The following is a 21,491-nucleotide window of genomic DNA, read 5'->3' as shown; positions in this document are numbered from 1 at the left end:
ATTTAAGGCCACTATAAGTTTGCATAGCAAATATAAATGTGTTTGAACTATAAAGGAGATGCAAAAGAGAGTTACACTTGTTAACTAAGTTATGATGTATATTATGACACATCATAAGGAATCTTTCATTGGGTATATATTGGATGCCTTTGTTTGGATTCTTTTAGCTTATTAATTTTTAGTTACCATTTAATGATTTTGGACCTTATATATCTTATATATCAAGTCCTTAAGATGGAGTTTATGTGTAGGGTCATGTATATATTGTTAAGCTATAAAAATATCTCCAAATTTCTAGTTGGTGATACTCCTATAAAGTATTTATTAGAAAGAATATTATAAGTATGTTGTTTACTAAATAATACATTGATATGCTTTGGAATGTGGGGTATATCTCAATGAATTTTTTTCTCCATGTAAAATTATGTTATGCTATATTATTAATTTTATTTTTATGTGTTTATTTTTAATACAATTGCTAAAAGATTAAAACTGGACATCAATCTCATCAAAATTTCAGTGTAGAAAGTGTTTCTATGTACCTTTCTTATTTTAAGTTAATAACTACTAATATTTTTAGTAAAACAAATCAAAGGGTAACTCAAATAAATAGTCTACTCTATTCTCCTCTTTTTTGTATCAAAATATTTAAGAACCTTAAAAACTAGCATTATTCAAAATAAAACTCCAAGAAAATCAAAACACCAAGAAAATGCAAGAGCTTTATTGCTAATATATTTTCATAGGGATGTAAGATTGATTTTACCTTAACATGACACTAAGAAAACATCGAAGTAATATTTTCCAAGCATAGCTCCCATGAGTTTGAGCTATATGATAGAAAAATCCTTTTAATTTGAAGAAAGAAGCTATGCCATTTCCTTCCACCAAGATAGATGCCTTTGTAATTTTTAACATTTTTCATCATTTAATTGTTAGACTATAAACCATCCTTCTCTACTAAATGATTTTCTTAGCTTCTTGTGGGCTTATACCGACCTTTATTTTGTCTCCTCCATTGAATCCCATTATATCTTTTATTATTTCTTTTAATTTTATTTGGTTAGGACTCTACTATTATTAACATAATTTTTATCTTTACTTTCTTTAATGGGGATTTATTTATTTCTTAACTTATTTCAAGGAAACTCTTTATTTCTAGTACACCTCTTTGTTGTACATTCCTTTTCATTTTCAATAATACTGACAATAAGCTATCTGAAATAAAGCTTTCCTCAATAGTGAATACATTCCCTTCTCTATTTTTATTTATATGAGATTTTTAGGTCATCCCTCTTATTTTTCCTTCTTTATTGTGTAATTTAAATTTAACATGACTTGATTAAAAATGGAGTCATTAAAAATATACATCCCTACTACCACTTCATATATAATGTGGACTACTTCCATACGTATCAAATACTGGGCACTTGTTAATGATAGGCTATATTCTTCTTCATTGTATAATCTAAATATTCTCCTCTCCCATAGTAATCTTTAATATTTTAAAATTATTTTAGGATAACACAACTTAACATCTTCATCATATTCATCTTATTTATCTTCATCCCATTTAACTACCTTATCTCCTAAACTATTTTTTTAGAACATTTAAGGGACTTCCACCCACTAGTAATTATGTGAATCCTCTAATGAATTTAATATTTCTTCATTATAGAAGTTTAATCACTTGCATAATCCTGAAGTATATGGCTTTTTTATTTGATTGAAAATCTTACTAACACAATGAATATTTGTTCTCACCAATATTTTTCATCTTCTCAAAAAACTTAAATTCCTTTTATTGAGCTTTCTTTTTCTTTTCTTTCATATTATAGTTTTCCTCATGCTACTTCAACATCTACAATAATTCTTCTAACTCAGACTTTAATTTTTCCAACTTCCTTTACTCCTATTTTGTTTTCTTTTGTCTCTTCCTTTGGCTTAATTCTTTAGACTTGGTTATCCATGTTTCCATCTATAAATATAGCCATAAATCTCCTTTAATCTATTTAACAATTTCATTAACAACACTTAAGGTTTTTTCACAACCTTTTTACTCTTAATCATTTTTAGTTCTCTAATATTGAAATGATGTAGACAAGCCTTATCACATTATCTCCCACAAGTTAATCTCCAATGGATACCTTGATCCTACAACTTGTAATTCAATAGAAAAATAAAAAATAAATTAAATTAAATTTGAAGTAGGGTTACAACGTAGCTATTTACAACCAAAGGAGTGTTGCTATAATCTTATTTTATGATTATTATTTTTGGATAGTCTCTACCCCTTATTAGCAATTTAAATCAAAACTTCTAACTATAAAGAAAATCAAATACAATAATTATAAGAATTCTATACTAAAATCCTTATTATAAAACTTCTACTTATTTAAATCTATATAGTCATATGATAATTCAATATCCAATTAGAAGTAAATGCAAAAAAATATACATAAAATAAACTACACATATAAAGATATTAAAAATTAAAACTTATAGTTTACAACTTAAAAAAAAAAAATTTCTAGTAATTTTTTTTGGAAATTCTCTCTCTATTTCTTGCAATGTTTAATATATAATAAATTCAACTATTTTAACTCTTATCTACCCTTAATATTACTCAAATCTTTATTTATAATACTCTAATTTACAAGAGTTCTCTTCATTCATTTCTCCTTAATAAATAATTAAATACTTTATTTTTAGTAGAACAATCCCAAAATAACTTTACCACTCAAACAACCTCGATGTTGACTAGTCACATCTCGGGGTTGAAGAAGGTCCCAAGGGTTCGGTTGTTTACCAATGAAATTGGTACATGAGTTGGGCTTAGAATATCGTAAAACTGTTTGATTCCTATCTATCGTTGGTGTTGAAAGGAGAACTACGAGGAGCCAACCCTAGTATGAGAGGATTGGGTTGGGTCAACCTATGGTGTAATGGTTGTATCTAAAATGCAGCATCGGGAAGCCAAGTTGGTCCTTCTCTATACAAGTTATCGCCTAACTCTGAATGCAAACAATATAGTTGGTTGTTGGAAAATTGGTGAAAGAACATCACTTCGATAGACAAGTGAATGGTGTACATTAATGTTAACTAAATTGTCTTAAACTACCTAGCATCAATTGACTATTAAAATCAAATTTTAACTTATTTTATAAGATAATTGTTTTATTTTTTAATGAAAATAAGATATTGAAAATTGATAAACTACTTTTCTTTTTTTAGTAGAACAATCCTAAAATAAATTTACCATTCAAGTGAACGGTCTACATCAATGTTAACTAGATTGTCTTAAACCACCTAGCGTAGGTCAATTGAATGTTGAAATTAAATTTTGCCTTATAAAATAAGATAATTGTTTCACGTTTTAATGAAAATAAGATGTAAAAATTTGATATTAAATGTTTCACTGTGACATGCAGGTGAAGTGGTGTCCACGTAAACAATAAATAGTATTTAGATTGCTAAGACTAATATTTGTCTAATTCTTCAGCTTAGCTCAATTCACTCACTTATAACGGGAATTAATGATAGATTCATTAATTGTGTTCCAGCCCTTTGTTTGCTGTTGTGTACCATCTTATTTATGATTTCGTATTGTTGATCACAGGTGAAATCTTATCTTAAACTACATAGGCCATACTTTTTAAATTGAAGTTTTAGAAGTCCATGATATGGTAGAAGCCGTAGAAAAGGCAAGCGCCGCAGCCAGTGTAGAGAATACAGTAATAGACGCGGCCATTCTTCCCTTGTCTTTCCTCACAAACATACCCTCGTATATCGGATAGCTATTTATTACTATGAAGCTCGACATCATCACCTACACAAACATACTCACAATGGCTGAATAACCTTCTCTCATCACACCTGCAATTCCACCCATTAACGCCAAGAGGTTTATCAGTCCTATGATAGAAAATGGTATAAACAACGCAGAGGAAACCCCAAACTCAAAAATCTCTGCCTCGTATCGTTTGGCTGCTTGACTGTCAAATACTTTGCTTGTCACCTCGAATCCCACTTTAGATATTCCAAGTAATTTCCAGACGACTTGAATGACCCCAAACAGATAGGACGAGACGCCTTTTAGCATCCACATCCTACCTGGGGAAATACCGATAGACCAGTGACCATGCATAAGGCTGGTACTAAACCGTAGATTAAAGGTAAGGAAGATGGAGCCCACAGAAAGTAGTAGCTGTAACACATGTTCTGTGCTAGTTTTGTATGGTGGATACCATAAGTGAGTGGACAATATTTGCTGGCAAAAATCTCCAGTAAACCTGTTGCCCATCTTTTATTTTGGATCAGAGTATCATTCAGATTAACAGGTACACACCCCACAAAAGCATGTCTTTTGGGACAGCAGTAAACAGATTTCCATCCTCTGCAGTGTATAGAAAGCCCTGTCAAAACATCTTCCACTGCACAATCGTATAGCATGCCGACCTGTAAAAAGGATTCAATATCAGAAATTTTTGCAACAAATAGATCCAACTGATGAAAATTATCAAGGTTTTAACTTGTATTTTTCTTTTTCCCCAATTGGGTGTTTTCCTCATAGCCGTACTTGGCAAGCTCTTTTGCCTCTTTTAACTTGTATTTTTCTTTTTCCCCAATTGGGTGTTTTCCTGATAGCCGTACTTGGCAAGCTCTTTTGCCTCTTTTAACTTGTATTTTTCTTTTTCCCCAATTGGGTGTTTTCCTCATAGCTGTACTTGGCAAGCTCTTTTGCCTCGTCCAAAATCTTGGATGGAGCTGCTTTCTCCCTGCTTCAAATTGATGAACTAATAAGCTCTTTCATTAAATTAGAAGAGCTGTGTTGTCGCTCACTTCCACATAATATATCTCTGCCGAGAACACATCCAGTACCCACGTATGACGTACCCTCAATTCCATCCATTCCTTCGTTAAATATCTGTATATCAGGATTAATATGTACAGGTCAGTTGATTGCATATATTTTAAGGCAGCAGTTAAATCACAAATACTCACTTCAAAAATATTCCTGAGATAATGAAACCTTTGGGGAAACTGGACATAGGCAAAATTGGTCGATCCCCGAAGTTATGGTGCACATGTAATGGTTCCTCTCCTAGTAGGGACGACGTGTAAAGTTCATATTAGTGATCATTGAAAAGTGTGTAGAATGATTTTTGATAGGATGTGTTGTTTTATACTTTATTTTGGTATCATAGACTTTCTATCTTATTAGTTAAAAAGACAAGTTGTTTAAGAAGAACTACAATAATGACATGGATTCATTTGATCACTATAAAGAAAACTCTAAGGATTATTAGTTCTTGTCATGGTAGGAATACTAATGCATTCATCCAAATCTATTAAATGTCAAAGCATCAACCAATCAAAATCAAGAATTAAAATAGATTGACCAATTTCTTAATACTTATATTTATATCAAGTTTACTTCTAAATATACAAATTGCTTTATCTATTAATCTATTGGATAATAGTACTCTACACTTATATTAGGATGATGTCACCATTTTAAATGTCAAAGCATCAACCAATGAGAAGCAAGAATTAAAATAAGTTGACCAAATTTTCTAATGTTTGTCTTTTTGTTTGCATTTTCATACAATAGTGTTCTAGAGTCATTTCACAATTACATAATAGTGACTAGTTTTGTCCCTGTTTCTTTTGACAATGCAGCTAGTGATAAACCCATTGATTTTTTATAATAATAATTTTAAAATACATAAAATTATAAATATCAAACATATAAAATAATGAAATGTATAGTTTTAATTAACTCATTTATATAATGGTAAGATAATAATTTACTATATAATAAATAAAATTACTAGATAATAATATCATAACTAACATATAATAATGTAATAATTTATATATATTGATGAAATAATTATAATACATTAATTATATAAATTAAATATAAATGAATAATTAATACTTATTATTATAGGTCATTAATAATAGATAATATAATACTTACTATCAATAATAATAGATGTTATTGATAAATTATTATGATGTTATTAATAAAATATTATAATAATTTATTATTATATTTCTATTATGATTATTACTATAATATAGAGGAATTATTACATGTATAATTATACATGATACTAGTTATCATAATTATTATTATTATATTTAATTAATTAACAGTAACAATTGTATAGCTATTATAATTATATTATTAGTTTAATATATATTAATTAAATTAAATTTAATGATTAAGAGTTATAGTACACGGAACTTTAATTCTAATTTAACATACTCAGTTTCTTGTAAAACCTTTACTCTACATATCTAGTTTTTGTTACATGGAAAAATCATTATTGTTGCAATGTTTTTTAACTAAGCAATACATTATAAATTTTATTGATTGACATGAGCTAGAGGCAATGCATTTTTAATATGTTATAGACTTTATTGATTGACACAAACTAGATGCAGTGCATTTTTTTTCTTACTAGGGAAAATTATTTTATGTTTTAACATTTAAATATAGATGCTTCAAGGTTAAACTTCCCTCAAAACTATTTGTCAAAAGATTTACTATATTATTTAAATAATTCCAAATTATTATTTAATGATGTGAAGATTTAATATTATTACTATAATTTTTTTTTTCAATTAAGGTGACCAAAGTCAAAAAAGTCTTACAAGAGCAATATAACCTTACTTTAGAAATATACACTATCGAAATGGATCATATGAAGAACCCAAATTGTCTCATGTACGATCATATTTATAATATAAGAACCTAGAAACCAATTACATTTTCATATATAACCTAAATACAAAGATTCTACACATAAAATCCAATCCAATTACTTGGACCAACTTCTAGAGGCACAATTCTAGCAGGTGAAGAATTGTCAGCGTCACCTTGCTAATAAGAGACATTGTCCTCATCCATAGGAGACACTTTGTTAATAGGTTCGATGTTTAGAGGCTTGTCATCATTATGTTTTAGATGATCAAACATAGAATGCAAACCAATAAAGAAATCCAAAGCCATCGCAAGAATGTCAGCATTGACATGGTCCATACGTATTTCAATCTCTTGCAATGTCTAGTCATACTTGTCACAAATTATACCTGACCTGATGGCACATAATAACTCACCACAATACCCATTAGTAAGTAAGTCAAAAAAACGTAAAAAGCTACCAACGAAAAAATCATTGTGATCAAATCTGTAATTTTTCAAAGCAATATATTACTAAAATTTTTATTTAAATAATTCTAAAGTATCTTTTAATGATGTCAGGCTTTTAATATTATTACTACAATTTATGAAAATTCCAGCTTCAATACATAAGCATTATGGTAGGAACATGATGCAAATGCATCTCTTGTTAATCATATCATGCAACTGAAATGTCCTAAAATAGCAAGAATAAATAATTATGGGAAGATAAAGGTGGCCTACAAATAGTAGGCAAGAGATACATTGAAAAATACAGTTTTATGATCTGGAGGAGGTGAGATTTTGGTGGCTACCTAAGGGATTGAATGGCGTGTATTTGTGTCTAGTGTTGAAATTTATTATTAGTTTTGAACTACATAATAGGAAATAATTACAAATTACCATTGAAAATATTTTTGGGATCTTAATCTCTTTCCTCTCTTCTAGAACCAATTGCAAAAATTAATTTGTATTATCTAAAAAACAAATTCTTTTTGGCGAGTTTGAATTTGGAAGTGAGTTGGAGAATTTGTGTACCAAAAAAAAGAAGGGAAAAAACAATATAATATTGTGCATGCAAATTCTAGTTTCATTTAGAGTGATAAAAAGAGGATTGTTGCAATTTCATTAGTGAGAACAATTAGTATTATATAGCATAAAAATTAATATTAGTATAGTAGAAAATAACTCTAGTAGAAGAAGAGAAAGTGTAACTCCAGACAAAATAGATACATATTGAGTAGCTCCATACTTCAATAGAATAATCATTTGTAAACATATTGTTATATAAGTTTCAAAGATTTTATAAATGTCTTTTTGTGATTAATTAAATTTATTTATTTGTCTCTATCTATCTCCATAGTTTTTTTTGTTTTTATTTTTGTGTGTATTGCAAACTATTTGGCAATTGAGCTACAACTTTGTGTGTGAATTTTGAATTTTAATCCAGAAAATTAGTATCAAAGCTCTAAGGTGAACTAGGTATTGAATATTTATTGTAGCCTTAGACATGGCTAGACATGACAGTATGAGATGCCAATAGCTACCATTTTTTTGCAGTAGAACTATAATGTTTCAGCAATGAAAATGAAGGCCATTATGATTGTAAATATTTTGTGACGGATTATGGTTAATGGATTCAAAAATTTGATTAACCCAATATTATATGTAGCTCTCACAAATTCATAAAAGACCCATTTGAATGAGACAAAGAGAAAATATTCAAAACCTCTTTGTTTGGTAGAGGCAACCTTGATAGAAGCAATGTTTCCTTGAATCCCAGTAGTTGAATATGAAAAGGATGCTTAAGTAATCTTCTAAATGATTTATAAGTGGACTAATAAAGTTATATTATTAGTAATTTCTTTCTACTTGTAATTTTAAAGATTTCTTTTGACAAAAATGATAAATTTGTAAGGATCATTTGGTAGCATTTTTGTTTCGGGTTCTAGATTCCCGTTAATTCTAGAGGGTTTTAGGTCCCTTCAAAAATTGTTGTAAGGGTTTTTGGGTCCCCTCAAAACCTATTTTATCCCTAATAAAAAACATAAAAAATGTCTTGTATGTTGAAGTTTTGAAGCATCATCTTCTCAATATCAGTAAAATGTATGATCAAGGACACACACTCACATTCAATGATGAAGATTGTAAACTAAAAAAGGAAAGTATATGAAATTTTTTTAAGTTGTGGGCAAAGGTTTTTCATGATCCTCTCCAAGGAAAGAAGAAAGAGATTGACAATATTTATTTTTCTCTAGGGATTAAACACAACCATTTGATTGTTGGACAACTTGTCTAAAGTGGTTACAAAATAGTGATGGAGAAAGGTGAATACATTTATTTGACAAGAATGGGAGAAAGAATGTGGTATCAAAAATGTCACTACTAAACAATTGAAGGTTCCCTTTGAGGATACAAGCCTTCTTATTACCTCAACTTGTAGTTTCTCCACCTAGGAATAATAAATGCATATAAGTATAGTAGGAATTGTTCTTCAAGACTATTGTTCAAGATCCATCCAAAAATTTATATCTAAGATATGGACATTTAGGTTACTTTGGATTTAGGATTTTGTCCATGAAGTGTATGGTTTTAATCTTACTATCATAGTAGTCTTAGTAGTAGGTATGAATCTTAGATTTTAGGTAAGTAACATAGGTAGCCCTTTCAATTAACTCTATTATATTGTGGGGTCCTTGAAATTGAAAATTATCTTTTTATTCCTTTATGATTAAAAAAATATTCAAATTCATTTGAGATAAAATAAACCCATTGATCTAATCTTAAAAAAAAAATTTGAACCAGTTTCATTTCCATCCATAACTTTAATAACTTTAATTTTTTGATATGCCTTGCATTTTTGTTTTAAGAAGATAACCCATGTCATTATAGAAAGTTATCAATAAGTAACACATAGTAAATTTCACCTTGTATACTTTGTGTTCTTCTAGTTTCATAGAGGTTTGTGTGGACAAGTTCCAATGGCTTTGTTTTTGAGTACTCCTATAACTTGAAACTAGCTCTTATTTAGTTTCCATGTTCATACTTCTTATATAGAGTATTTAATGGATTTGAAATGTTAGCAATATCTCCCACTACTTTCTTTGTACCTATCTTAATAGGTTTGTCAAAGTCCATCATTCTTATATGACATAACCAATTCCCATCTATGTGCCACATATAGAACTTTTCTCCCTTGATCTCACTAAGGATGCAAAGGTTGTTTGTTGTTCTATATGCATCAACAACAAATTTTCATGTACTTTCCTTTTTTATTTTACAACCTTCATCATTGAATGTGAGTGTGTCCTTGATCACGCATTTTACTGATATTGAGAAGAGGATGCTTCAAAACTTCAACATACAAGATATTTTCTATGTTTTTGATTAGGGATAAAATATGTTTTGAGGGGACCCAAAACCCTTACAATAGGTTTTTAAGGGACCTGAAACCCTCTAGAACTAATGAGAATCTAGAACCCACAAGCAAAATGCTACCAAAAAATACAATCAAAGACTTACTGTAGATAACCTTCAACCAAACATCAACAAGGCAGCTAAGAGCATGTGAATCTACCCACCTAGTCTAAGACATCAAATAATTGCATAACCAAGATCAAATGGTTTTACCAAGTCTCCCTTAACCTGTATCAGGAAATAAGGGTTTTTCCAAGACCCCTTAACGTGATCATTGGGTTTTAGCAAGGTACCCACCCAAAACCTTCAAATTGGGTTTTGACATGGCTCCCAAAACCATCTTGTTGAAACTAGCTAAGGCTTTCTAGTAGAAACTCATCTCCCCTCCAGTGAAACCCCTCTGCATATTTTTTATGTTTGTCTTTCCAGAAAGATATTTTCTATGTTTAATAATACCTTTTCCCATTTTTGTTGTTGTATCATTATCTCCAAATTTTATATTGCCTACATTTGTTTACTTCAATGCAATTTTTTTTATCTCATCTCTTCTCATGTAGTTTGAACATCCATTGTCAATGTATCCTTGTTTTACTTCATCTAGGGCATGCAATTTTATTTGCACAAGTATAGATTTTTCCTTCTTTTTCTCATCCCATTCCCTTTTCCTTTTCTACAATTTTAGAGGGTTTTCCTTTTGTTTAACAAGGATATCGATTTTCTTGTCTTGTGTAGGAGGTTCCAAAAAATACTTCTAAAAAAATGTGCTAAATGACCAAAGTTGTTGCACTTGTAAGATATGAAATTGTAATCAATAAAAGGGCTAACTGAATTTAGTTTATATTTAGGAACCCATGCGATGTTTTTTTTTTCATGCAATTATTCCTACCATATGCCCTACTATCTTCTTACTTATGCCCAAAAGACTAAAAAAAACCAATAACACAATAAAGTATGAACCTAATCATATGTGATTTTCTTGTAAGAATTGATCTTCTAAAACCCTTGTTATGCTTGCTAGTATTATGATGAAAATCATCTTCTTTCTTCTTACTATTTTCTAGTCTTATTGAATGCATTTGTATTTGATTTATTTCGAGATTTAATAGAATTTGAATTTTGATATACTTTGATTTTTTTTTTGATTCTATTCATAGCCAAGATCTATATAGATGAATGATGACCTTTAACTATTGATAATGGCATCTAATATGTTAGTATTATTCTCAATATTTATCCTTCTATTTAGCTTCATAATTGTTTTCTCCAACTACTTCCTAATAGAGACTATTTTAGATTGAAGCTTCTCATAGTCTTCCTTCATTTTCTTTATCTAAGTTTTTATAAATAATTCTATATTTCTAGCCTCTTCTAATAAAAAATTTAGATTGATAATCATCCCTTTTGATTCCTTGAGGATTTTGGAGTTATACCTTTGAATCATATTCCTCTTCTTCAAATTTATACAAATGCAAATTTTTCTTCAAAACTTTTTTTTCTAGTATCTTGATTTCACTTAGAGCTCAAAAGACTCTTTCACTTGATAAAATTCTCTTTCAGTTTCAACATCTTCTCTTTTTGATTCCATCTTTTCTTCTTATTCTCTTATAGAGTTTTCTTCAACTTCCCTAACATCACTCTTCATTTATATTGTCGTGAAGAGAATTTATTCCATATTACTATCTAGGATACTTTCATCACTCTTCTCAGATGATTTTCTATCCTCATTACAATAGAGTACTTTCTTGTTCTTCTAGAAGATATTCAAGTTTTCACGCTTTTTTGCTTGTGACACTTTTTGTTTTACTAATGTCTTCTTGTCTTTATATGATCTTATTCATCATCACTATTATCATTTATTGAATATGGTCATAGTAGAAAAATTTCCTATCATACTATAGTTTAAATATTTAAATGGAAACTCACCTTTGTATTTGCCAAATCCTTTATCCATCTTTCTCTCATAATGAGCTTCCTCAACATTTCTGCCATTGCTTTCTTCAAATTCTTCATTCTTCAACTAATTCTATGAGTCTTTGATTACATCTCTTGTTTATTCCTTATTTCATATGCAATAAGAATCTCATGTAATTCATTGATTGTTAATTTATTTGAATATTTCACTTTTTCAATGATAGAGAGTTTTGCATTAATCCTAAAATGGATGGATCTTAACACTTTTGGCACAATTACTAGTTCATCAAAATTTTCATCAAGTTGTTTGATGAATTTGAAAAATTCATCTACATGAGGAGGTACGCTGCTATGTTTTATTCATCATTCATTTTTAGGCTCTCAATCTATCTTCTATAAGCTTGGAGCTTGTACAAGTATTTACTTTATCATCACCTTCATAGATGTTCTACCTTTTATCTTCTGTCTCTTATGCTGATTGAAAATACATTACATTGGAGAAATTTGATCTTTGTAGACCACATAATATGGCATTCATGGGTTTTACATTTTTTTTACTAGCCTTTTTTTCAATTGGATCAATTGACCAGTGAGGGTGTTAAGAGCTTAATAGCTAGCCACAAAAGATTGCAAAATATCGAACCCTAAAACCATCACATAAGTTCATATTATTTTAATAAAAAAAAGAACTTAAAAATTGTAGCATCCTAAATTGTACTCCCTTAAAATTTTGTCCTCACTTATGCCCTTAATTTTGTGCTCATCCCCTAAGGCCTGATTAAAGCCTTAATTCTATTGACACTATGTATTTCACTCAAATTTTCATAACCTGCATTTCCTTCCCCAAGATCTTAGGACCCTAACGTCCAGGACTAGGGCACTGGGCACTTTGGACCTTAAGGACCAGAGCACCCGGTGCCTTGGTCCTCTCCAAAAGGGCCCATTTTAGGGCCTCATAATGGTAACATGATTTGAGTGGGAACCTAGGTCCCATGTCAGCTCATGCCAAATTTTTTTTTTTGACTAGCATGTATAAAAGGAGGTCTACCCCCCTCATTTTGATAATCAATCCAAAAATTTCAAGTCCTTAATTACATCCAGCAAATTCAAGTGAGCAAGCATTCAGTCTTCTTTCAAGCATTAGAGTAGAAGTAAATTCAAGATTCAAGCATTGGAGAGTACATTCTTGTTCTATGTTTTATGAAGACTATCTACATGAAACCCTAATTCCTTGTGAAGACAAATAACAATTTATTAAAAGGTATATCATTAGTATTTTAGACATTTTCCAGCCTTTCCCTCAAGAGGAAAGCATTTCCATTATAGTACTGCATTTACATTTCAATTCTATTTCATGTGGTTAATTCCAAAACTAGGGTTTACCTAAGGCAAACCCCTATTCCCAACCATTTTCGCTTCTCTACTATGTGAAGGAACATGCATAGAGCTATAATTTTAGGATCGACATTATTCACAAAGATGAACATGTTCCCTTTTCTACAATAAAAAGTTTGAAGGACCAGAGTGATTGACACTCCAGTCCTAACAATTTAGGTTGACCTTTCGGGAATAGATACAAACACTCACATGTTGCTCAGGTCTAGGTTTGTGGATCCATTTGACGATTATAGCTCATTGTTTATGAATAATTATTTCAATTTACACATTTAATCTAATTTTAGAATTATTAATTAAATCAATTCAATTTAAAGGGAAAGAAGAGGTGCATCTTAAACCCCTATAATCTGATCAAAATCTTGGTCTTTTAGGCTTTGATCTATAAAATTCTATCTTTCCCTAATGTAATGGTCTCTAAATAAAAATTAGTGGTCTTCTTACATGTAATTGTGTAAACCCTAAATTTACCCATTACATTTTGGTGAACCAGACATCTTACACCTTAATTTTTTATTTATGTTCTCAGATTTTATTATTCATGCATTTTCAAATTCAAATTTACATATACAAGTTTGATTTTCAATTGAATTACATAAATTTAGAGGTTAAATTCACAAAAAACCTAATTTTTAATTCAAAAATTAAACTTGTGTGTCGCTTAATTTGGATTAATTATTTTAAATCTAATTATTTATGCAATTTAAAATTCATATTTGTACTCATAGATCTCATTTTTAATCAAATTACATAAATTTAGTGGTTGAATTCACAAAAACTCTATTTTATTATGCTAAAATTTACTTATGGGTTGCATAATTTTTTAAATCCATTTTCAGATCTGATCTTTATGATATTCTATTCTATGATTTAGAGGCATTTATCTTTAAAATTAATAAATCAAATTGCTTAATTAATTGGTTAATCAATTATTTTTTACAAATTTTTCATTGTTTAATCATAATTTTTAATTTTAAATTCAAATTTCCCTTATTTGTGCATGAGTTTTGTTACCATTAGCTGTACCTATAATATTCACATGAGAAGAAGTTGTAGGATTATGGCTTCCTAAGGTTTAATTACTAAGGAGATTGAGCCTAATTTGTATCTTATTTCATGAGAAAGTTGGTTGTTCCTCTAATCCAACAAATGTTGTCATTTATCCCCATTATTTTCATAATTCTCATGATGTTAATGAATCACTAACTAGGGTTTCAATCGGCCAATTAGAGAATATTGACAATGAATTTGAAAATCTTCAACAATACCTAGAGAGTGAGGCAATCCCATTGATTTAACGATTAAAAATAATAGCTCAAAGCGATAAAATTGTTGTTGATTTGTTGCATTTCCTTGCTCATATGTTGATACTAATATCATGTCTATCAAAAGTTGTGCTGAAGTCCTTGGTTATGCTCAAACCACTAGTCAAGTCAATAATTCCATTCCTTTGCCTACATCCTTGCCTAGTCTGCCTACATTCACATCTTCTATCATGTCTACTTCAACAAAAAATGTTAATCCTAAACATGTTACTCAAGGGGGAAAACTTGTTAATCCAAATTCTATTATACCTCCTTCCTCAAGTCTTCCATTTGTGATCCAATCATCTCCCATACCCACATATATCATGTAGTGTTCCACCTCCTTACTCTCAACCTCCACCGACATACACCAATGTTACTCTTCCATCATAATCTGATATGTCCAATTTAAATCCATCCACCAAAGCAACCATCAATAACTTAGCTCGAGCTGTCTCATCCTTACAATAACAATTAGCTTCCATTAACCAATCCAAGTTTAATGTGTCCATATTTGATGTAGCGATCCTATTATCTGATTATATTGTCCATGTTGTCCCTCTTAAACATATGAAAGTCCCTCAATTGGAGCTTTACAATGGTAAAAGTGATCCCTTGACGCATGTGAAAATATTTGAAACTTTGTGTAGTGAGTTTTCTCATGATTAAAGAGTTACGGCTAAATTAGGGCGAGTGGAAGAAGTTGAGTCCACTTATTGTGGAAGTTTTATATAGAAAAAAATGGTAAATCATGCAGAGCGCATGGGAAACAAATTATGATCCCATTATGCTTTGGGTTCCTAAGCCAACATTTGACATAGGATCCCATTTTGCAGTGGGATCCTGAGCCTAAATCTACAAAATGGGATCCCGTTTCTTTTTATATATTTTTTATTTTATTTTTATTAAAAACAACATATATACATTAAATATAACACTTAAGTATAAGTCACATTTCAATGTATTTTTCCTTTCTTATAGTTTAAGTTATATTTCATGTATATATTGGCAAGATGTTTGAGAGTGGTTTTAAATCTCTAGGAGTTATAATGCAAATTCTAGATTTTAGAAGATCATATAAATTTTTAGAAAGTCAAATTTTAGTAATCAAAAATCTCCTATCAACATTTTCTAGCTCTCTTTATCTTTCTTGAGCTCTAGACTCATCTCTCTCCGTATCACTCTTCCTCTATCCCCTCTCTACCTCTTTATCTCGCTCTCTTCTCTCTCTCCCAAAATATAGACCTATATCTCTATCTCTCTCCGATATCCTTAACTATCTACTCTCTATCTCCTATCTCTCTACACACCTCCCCTCACTCCCTAACTACTTCTATTTCTCTACATATACCTCTCTTTTTCTCAATGTATATTTATCACCCACCCTACCAACTTATCCTTCTCTACATATATATCTCTTCCACTCGAGATCTCTCTCTCTCTCTCTCTCTCTCTCCATCTCTACCTCTCCACCCCTCCCTCCTTCCCTCTCTACTTTTATCTCCCCTATATCCCCTCTCTACCTCTCTATCTTACTCTCTCCTTTCTCTTCCACAATTTTTACCTATCTCTACCTCTTTGTCACATCCTTAACTTGATACTCTCCATTTACTCTCTCTACACACATCCCCTCACTCCCTACCTACCTCTATTTTTCTACATATACCTCTCTCTCTCTCTCTCTCTCCACTTTTATCTCCCTTCTATCACCTCTCTACCTCTCTATCTCACTATGTCCCCTCTCTCCCAAAATCTATAACTATATGTCTCTACCTCTCTCTCACATCCTTAACTCTTTAATTTCTTTCTCTCCTCTGTCTCTACACACCTCCCCTCACTCCCTACCTACCTATATTTCTCTATATATACCTCTTTGTCTCTCTCTATGTGTACCTTCTATCTCTCCCTACCAAATTATCTTTTTCTACATACATCTCTCTTCCAACCTCTCTTTCTTTCTCCCTCTCACCCTCTCTCTCTCACACAAACCACCCGTCCTTCCTTCCCTCTATAATTTTATCTCCCCTCTATTCCCTCTCTACCTCTCTATCTCACTCTCTCCTCTCTCTCCCAAAATATAGACCTATCTTTCTACCTTTCCCTCGCACTTCCTAACTCTCTACTCTCTGTCTCTTTTCTCTATACATACCTCCCCTCACTCCTTACCTACCTCTATTTCTCTACATATACATATCTATCTCTCTATACATACCTTTCTCTCCCTCCCTACCAACTTATCTTTCTCTAAATACATCTCTCTTCTACCCTCTGTTTCTTTCTAACACACCATCGGGGTCCTTCCTTCCCTCTCTATTTTTATCTCCCCTTTATCACCTCTCTACCTCTCTATATCACTCTCTCCTCTCTCTCACAAAATCTAGACCTCTCTCTACCTCTCCCTCTCACATCCTTAATTCTCTATGCATCTCCTCTCACTCTCTACCTACCTCTATTTCTCTACATATACATCTCTATCTCTCTTTATGTATCTTTCTCTCCCTCCCTACCAACTTTTATTTCTCTACATACATCTCTCTTCTATCCTCTTTCTCTTTCTCCCTTCCACCCTCTCTCTCCATCTCTATCTCTCCATGCCTCCCTCCTTCTCTCTCTCCTACTCGCTACTCATCCATCTCTCTACATCTTTCTATCTCCCCTCTCCCTCTCTTCCTATCCATCTATCTCCTAATCGCTTTCTATATCCACTCTTACTCTCTCTACCCACCTCTCCCTTTGTCTCTAAATTATCTCACCTCTATCCCCCCTTTACCTCTCTTTCTAACTCTCTCCTCTCTCTCTCCCAAAATATAGACCTATTTGTCTACCTCTCTCTCAGATCATTGGCTCTTTACTCTTTGTCTCCCTCTCTCTCTCTCTATAAACCCTCCCTCCTTCCCTCTCCCCCTCTCTACCTATCTATCTCTCTCTACTTCATTCTATCTCCCCTCTCCCCCTCTTTCTATCCATCTATCTTCCCAATCACTCTCTTTATCTCCCTCTCACTCTCTCTACCTACCCCTCCTTCCCTTTTTACTTTTATCTCCCCTCTATTCCCTCTCTACCTCTTTATCTCACTCTCTCCTCTCTCTCTCCCAAAATCTAGCTCTCTCTAACATCCATAACTCTTTCTCTTTGTCAAGCCTTTATCTCTAGATACCTCAAGATTCATTCCCTATCTACCTCTATTTCTATACATATACCTATCTCTCTCTACATTTCTTCCTCTCCTTCCCTGCCAACTTCTCTTTCTCTACATACATCTATCTTCCACCCTCTCTCTTTCTCCCTCTAGCCCTCTCTCTCTACCTTTTAACCCATCCCACTTTCCTCCACTCAACCTATCCATCTCTCTCTACTTATTTCTATATCTCCTCTCCCTCTATTTCTATCTATCTATGTACCTAATCACTCTTTTTATCTCCCATCTCATGCACTCTACCAACCTCTTCCTCCCTCCCTCTCTAATTTTATAAAGAAAGAGTGGGTGTAGAGTTACATGGATATAGCTCGAGGGACAGAAGAGATAGAAAAAACTAGATAGAGATGGATAGGTAGAGAGTGGGAGTGATCAAGATGTAGAGATGGAGAGAGAGAGAGTGAGAGAGGGAGAGATGGAAATAAGTGGAGACAATTATATATAGTTTCAAAAAAAATGTTATCAAACTAGAGACAATTATATATAGTTTCAAAAAAAATGTTATCAAACTAGAGACAATTATATATAGTTTCAAAAAAAATAAAAATGTTAAGTTTAGGTCAAGTTATGCTTGTCATACATGAGGGTTTTTCAAAACAATAATTATGCCCAATAAACAATTAACAAAAACAAATATTCAAAAAAAAATTGCAAAAAAAATCCTCATCAAAGGTGAGTGAGTTACAAATATTTTCCCAAAAGAATTCAAAAAAATAATTTCATTTATGTCAAATTATGCTTGTCGTACATGGGCATGGCATGGTCCTGAAAAAGTGACTTTCAAACTATAGGGTTTAGAAATACCCATTAAAACATAATTTCTATCATCTGGGTATTAAACTAACTTACATATTTGGAAACAAGACTTTGAGAACTACCTTTTCTACTCCTAACTTTTTCCAAGATTCATTCTTTAAGTGCTTCAAATTTTTAGGTCAAACAAGACGAATTCTGAAAAACATGGAAAACACTTCCACTTTTAGGCTAAAAAGTTGACTCAACTTCTTGCACGAACCCATTGTTTACTTGAACCTTTGGGGATAAATATTTGCAATGGTATTTTTATTTACCTCCTTATTCTATTACATCATTTCAATAATTAGCTAATTCTTTCATTTAACAATTTCATAATAATATTGGTCCTAGGATTACTTTGACTAATTTGATTCATTGTAAGAAAGGTGTTAAAGAAAATGTGATTGATTTTATTAGTAGATATAAACATTTATATTCTCAAATTTCTTATCCTATTCCTAATAATTTATAAACATTTTTTTAATTTCCTTCCTTTACATAGTTTTGCATAGGGTGTGTGCACCAAGATGGTGTGCAAAAAAGTGGACACGCACCAAAAAAACTTGAAAAAATAGAAACCGCATTTGCGGTTTTAAAATTTCAAAATACCCTGTACGCGGTTAGGTTCATTGTGGCCGAGCCTAAAGGGCCAAAACTGCGTATGGGGTCCTTTTATAAATAAGACCGCATACACGGTCTTTTAGGAACTAGGACCCCGTACGCGGTCTTAGTTCCTAAAGGATCGCGTATGTGGTACCTGCTAATAAATTATTTTTTAAAATTGTCGATTGTATTTTTTTACCCTGTGACTGAGAAGGAGTTTAAACATGTTTTTACCCTGCAAACCATACACGAGCTCGATTTATTGACACCTAATTGCCATGGAAAGAGTTTACTTATGATCTTTTTTTGTTTTCCTTGCATATTTGATAAATTTTATTTACATTTTGAATTTAAATTCGTTGATTTTGATTAGTTTTTTTTAGTTTTTGTTACCAATATCACATTCTGAAAAACTAGAACCACAACAAGACACACCTCAAAACCCATAGCAAACACCTCCAGTTCCTCCTTGAGACCGTACAACAACTACATAGGAGGAATTGCTTAATCAGTTAGGGAAAAACACTGCTAAAATAACTAGACCAATCAATAGATTGAAAACATCTGAGCTTGAGCATCATTTATCCCTTGCCACTAGCCTAGAAACATTGGCTAGTGGTGCCACTATAATTTTGAGTCAGATTACAAAATGGGGAAACTATAGGGATAGGTGTCACACTCTTTCTGTTGATGGGTTATCATATGATGCAGTTTAAAATAAAAACATAAGTAAAGCACAAATATGTGCTCCTTTTGTTGATCCTAGAACTAGTGAGTCCTTACCTCTTAATGCAAAGAGGTTTCGCATACATTGGTGTACCAATGTGCAGATGAATAATTTGTTTTGGAATAGGTGGTGGATGGTCTTTGATGAACCACCTTGTAATAATTTTGAGGTTCCATTATATTTTTTGAGGAAAGTATATTGTGAGTTCGTTCTTAATGAGTGGCCTAATTATTTTGATATGAGAGAGTTCCATGGTAGAGGTGGCAGCTCTGTCCAAGATAGACCTCGAGCCCGTAGGGTATTAGACCCACAGAGTCGTTGCCCCATAGCACCCAAACCCAAGGTGCATGCAATGGTCCCAGTAGCCATGAAGGAGTCGATGGAGCTACAAAATCTTCAGGCAACTAATGTGATCATCCAGCATGGGACACAATTAGCACACTCTCTTGGCCCAGATGATGATCTATTAGATGAGGCATCTGGCACTGGTCAACCCATTGAGCATGCATGTTCGACTTGCTCAATCATATGCATAGGGATGTATGTCGAGGCCAGTGCAGATGGTTCTATGTCCCATCTATGCATGATTTATTGGAGCAGATGTCAGACCCGCATGACTGAGGATATGGCACTGATGGATGAATTGATGGACATGTTGTTTGCTAGTCATCCGTAGAAATAGGTGTGCTAATTTGAATTCATAACATTTTATTTATCAGTCACTTAAAATTTGTACTTGTAAATAAATTTTTATTTATAGACCGGTTTAAATTCATACAAATAATATGCATTTCAGGATGCAGTAGTGGGTGTTAATACACCATTTGATATTCCTCTCGCAATTATTGCATCTTGAACTTCAATGCTTGGGGTATAAATTTTGTAACATGTTAAAATAAAATAGTACTTTGAATTCAAATTTTTTTATAAGATATACTAACTCTCTTTAATGCTTCACAATTTTTCGTTTTGTAGGTGTTGATAGGGGACCAAATGTCCCACAATGATGATGTCACACTCTCAGTGATCGATTTTGGCCTACAAAACTATGCGGTATCATATTTTGTACACCTTATTTTATGTATTATTTTGATGTAATATGAAAGTCATTTAATTTTAGATTTGTTAAATTATATTTAATATTATCTACTAATATCTCTTGTGTTAATTGTGTTTATTTTAGGGTACCCCCTCCATGTCCAGGCCTCGTCCCCACCAAAAGAAATCCTTGACGATGCCTAAATGTGGGAAGAAGGTAATTGAACACATTTTTAACTGTATAATTGTCTGAAATGGTTGAAATTGTCTTAGTTGGAATTTGTAGATTGATTAGTGTTTTTTGTCTGTTTTATATACATTAGCCATTGGGCTTTGTAGATTTGTTGAATGCACCTGATTTGCCCAAGGATCAAGAGAGGGCAGACGTATGTATCTCTACTTTATTTTTTT

General features: G+C 31.8%; 1 protein-coding gene across 1 annotated transcript; it reads right to left on the bottom strand.

Annotated features, from left to right (window-relative positions):
- Positions 1-3,829: 3,829 nt before the first annotated feature.
- On the bottom strand, positions 3,830-4,912 carry LOC131046681 (cellulose synthase-like protein E1). The gene is made up of 4 exons (XM_059208628.1): positions 4,897-4,912; positions 4,533-4,778; positions 4,248-4,433; positions 3,830-4,113 (listed from the first exon to the last, which is right to left on the bottom strand). Exons 1-4 carry the CDS (start codon positions 4,910-4,912, stop codon positions 3,830-3,832), a joined length of 732 nt encoding a protein of 243 aa, XP_059064611.1.
- Between the last annotated feature and the right edge of the window lie 16,579 nt (positions 4,913-21,491).

Source organism: Cryptomeria japonica, chromosome 7 (genome assembly GCF_030272615.1).
Source record: "Cryptomeria japonica chromosome 7, Sugi_1.0, whole genome shotgun sequence".
In the NCBI taxonomy this organism is placed as follows: domain Eukaryota; kingdom Viridiplantae; phylum Streptophyta; class Pinopsida; order Cupressales; family Cupressaceae; genus Cryptomeria; species Cryptomeria japonica.
The sequence above is the reverse complement of the archived record's forward strand: the minus strand, read 5'-3'. Positions and strand labels throughout refer to the sequence as shown.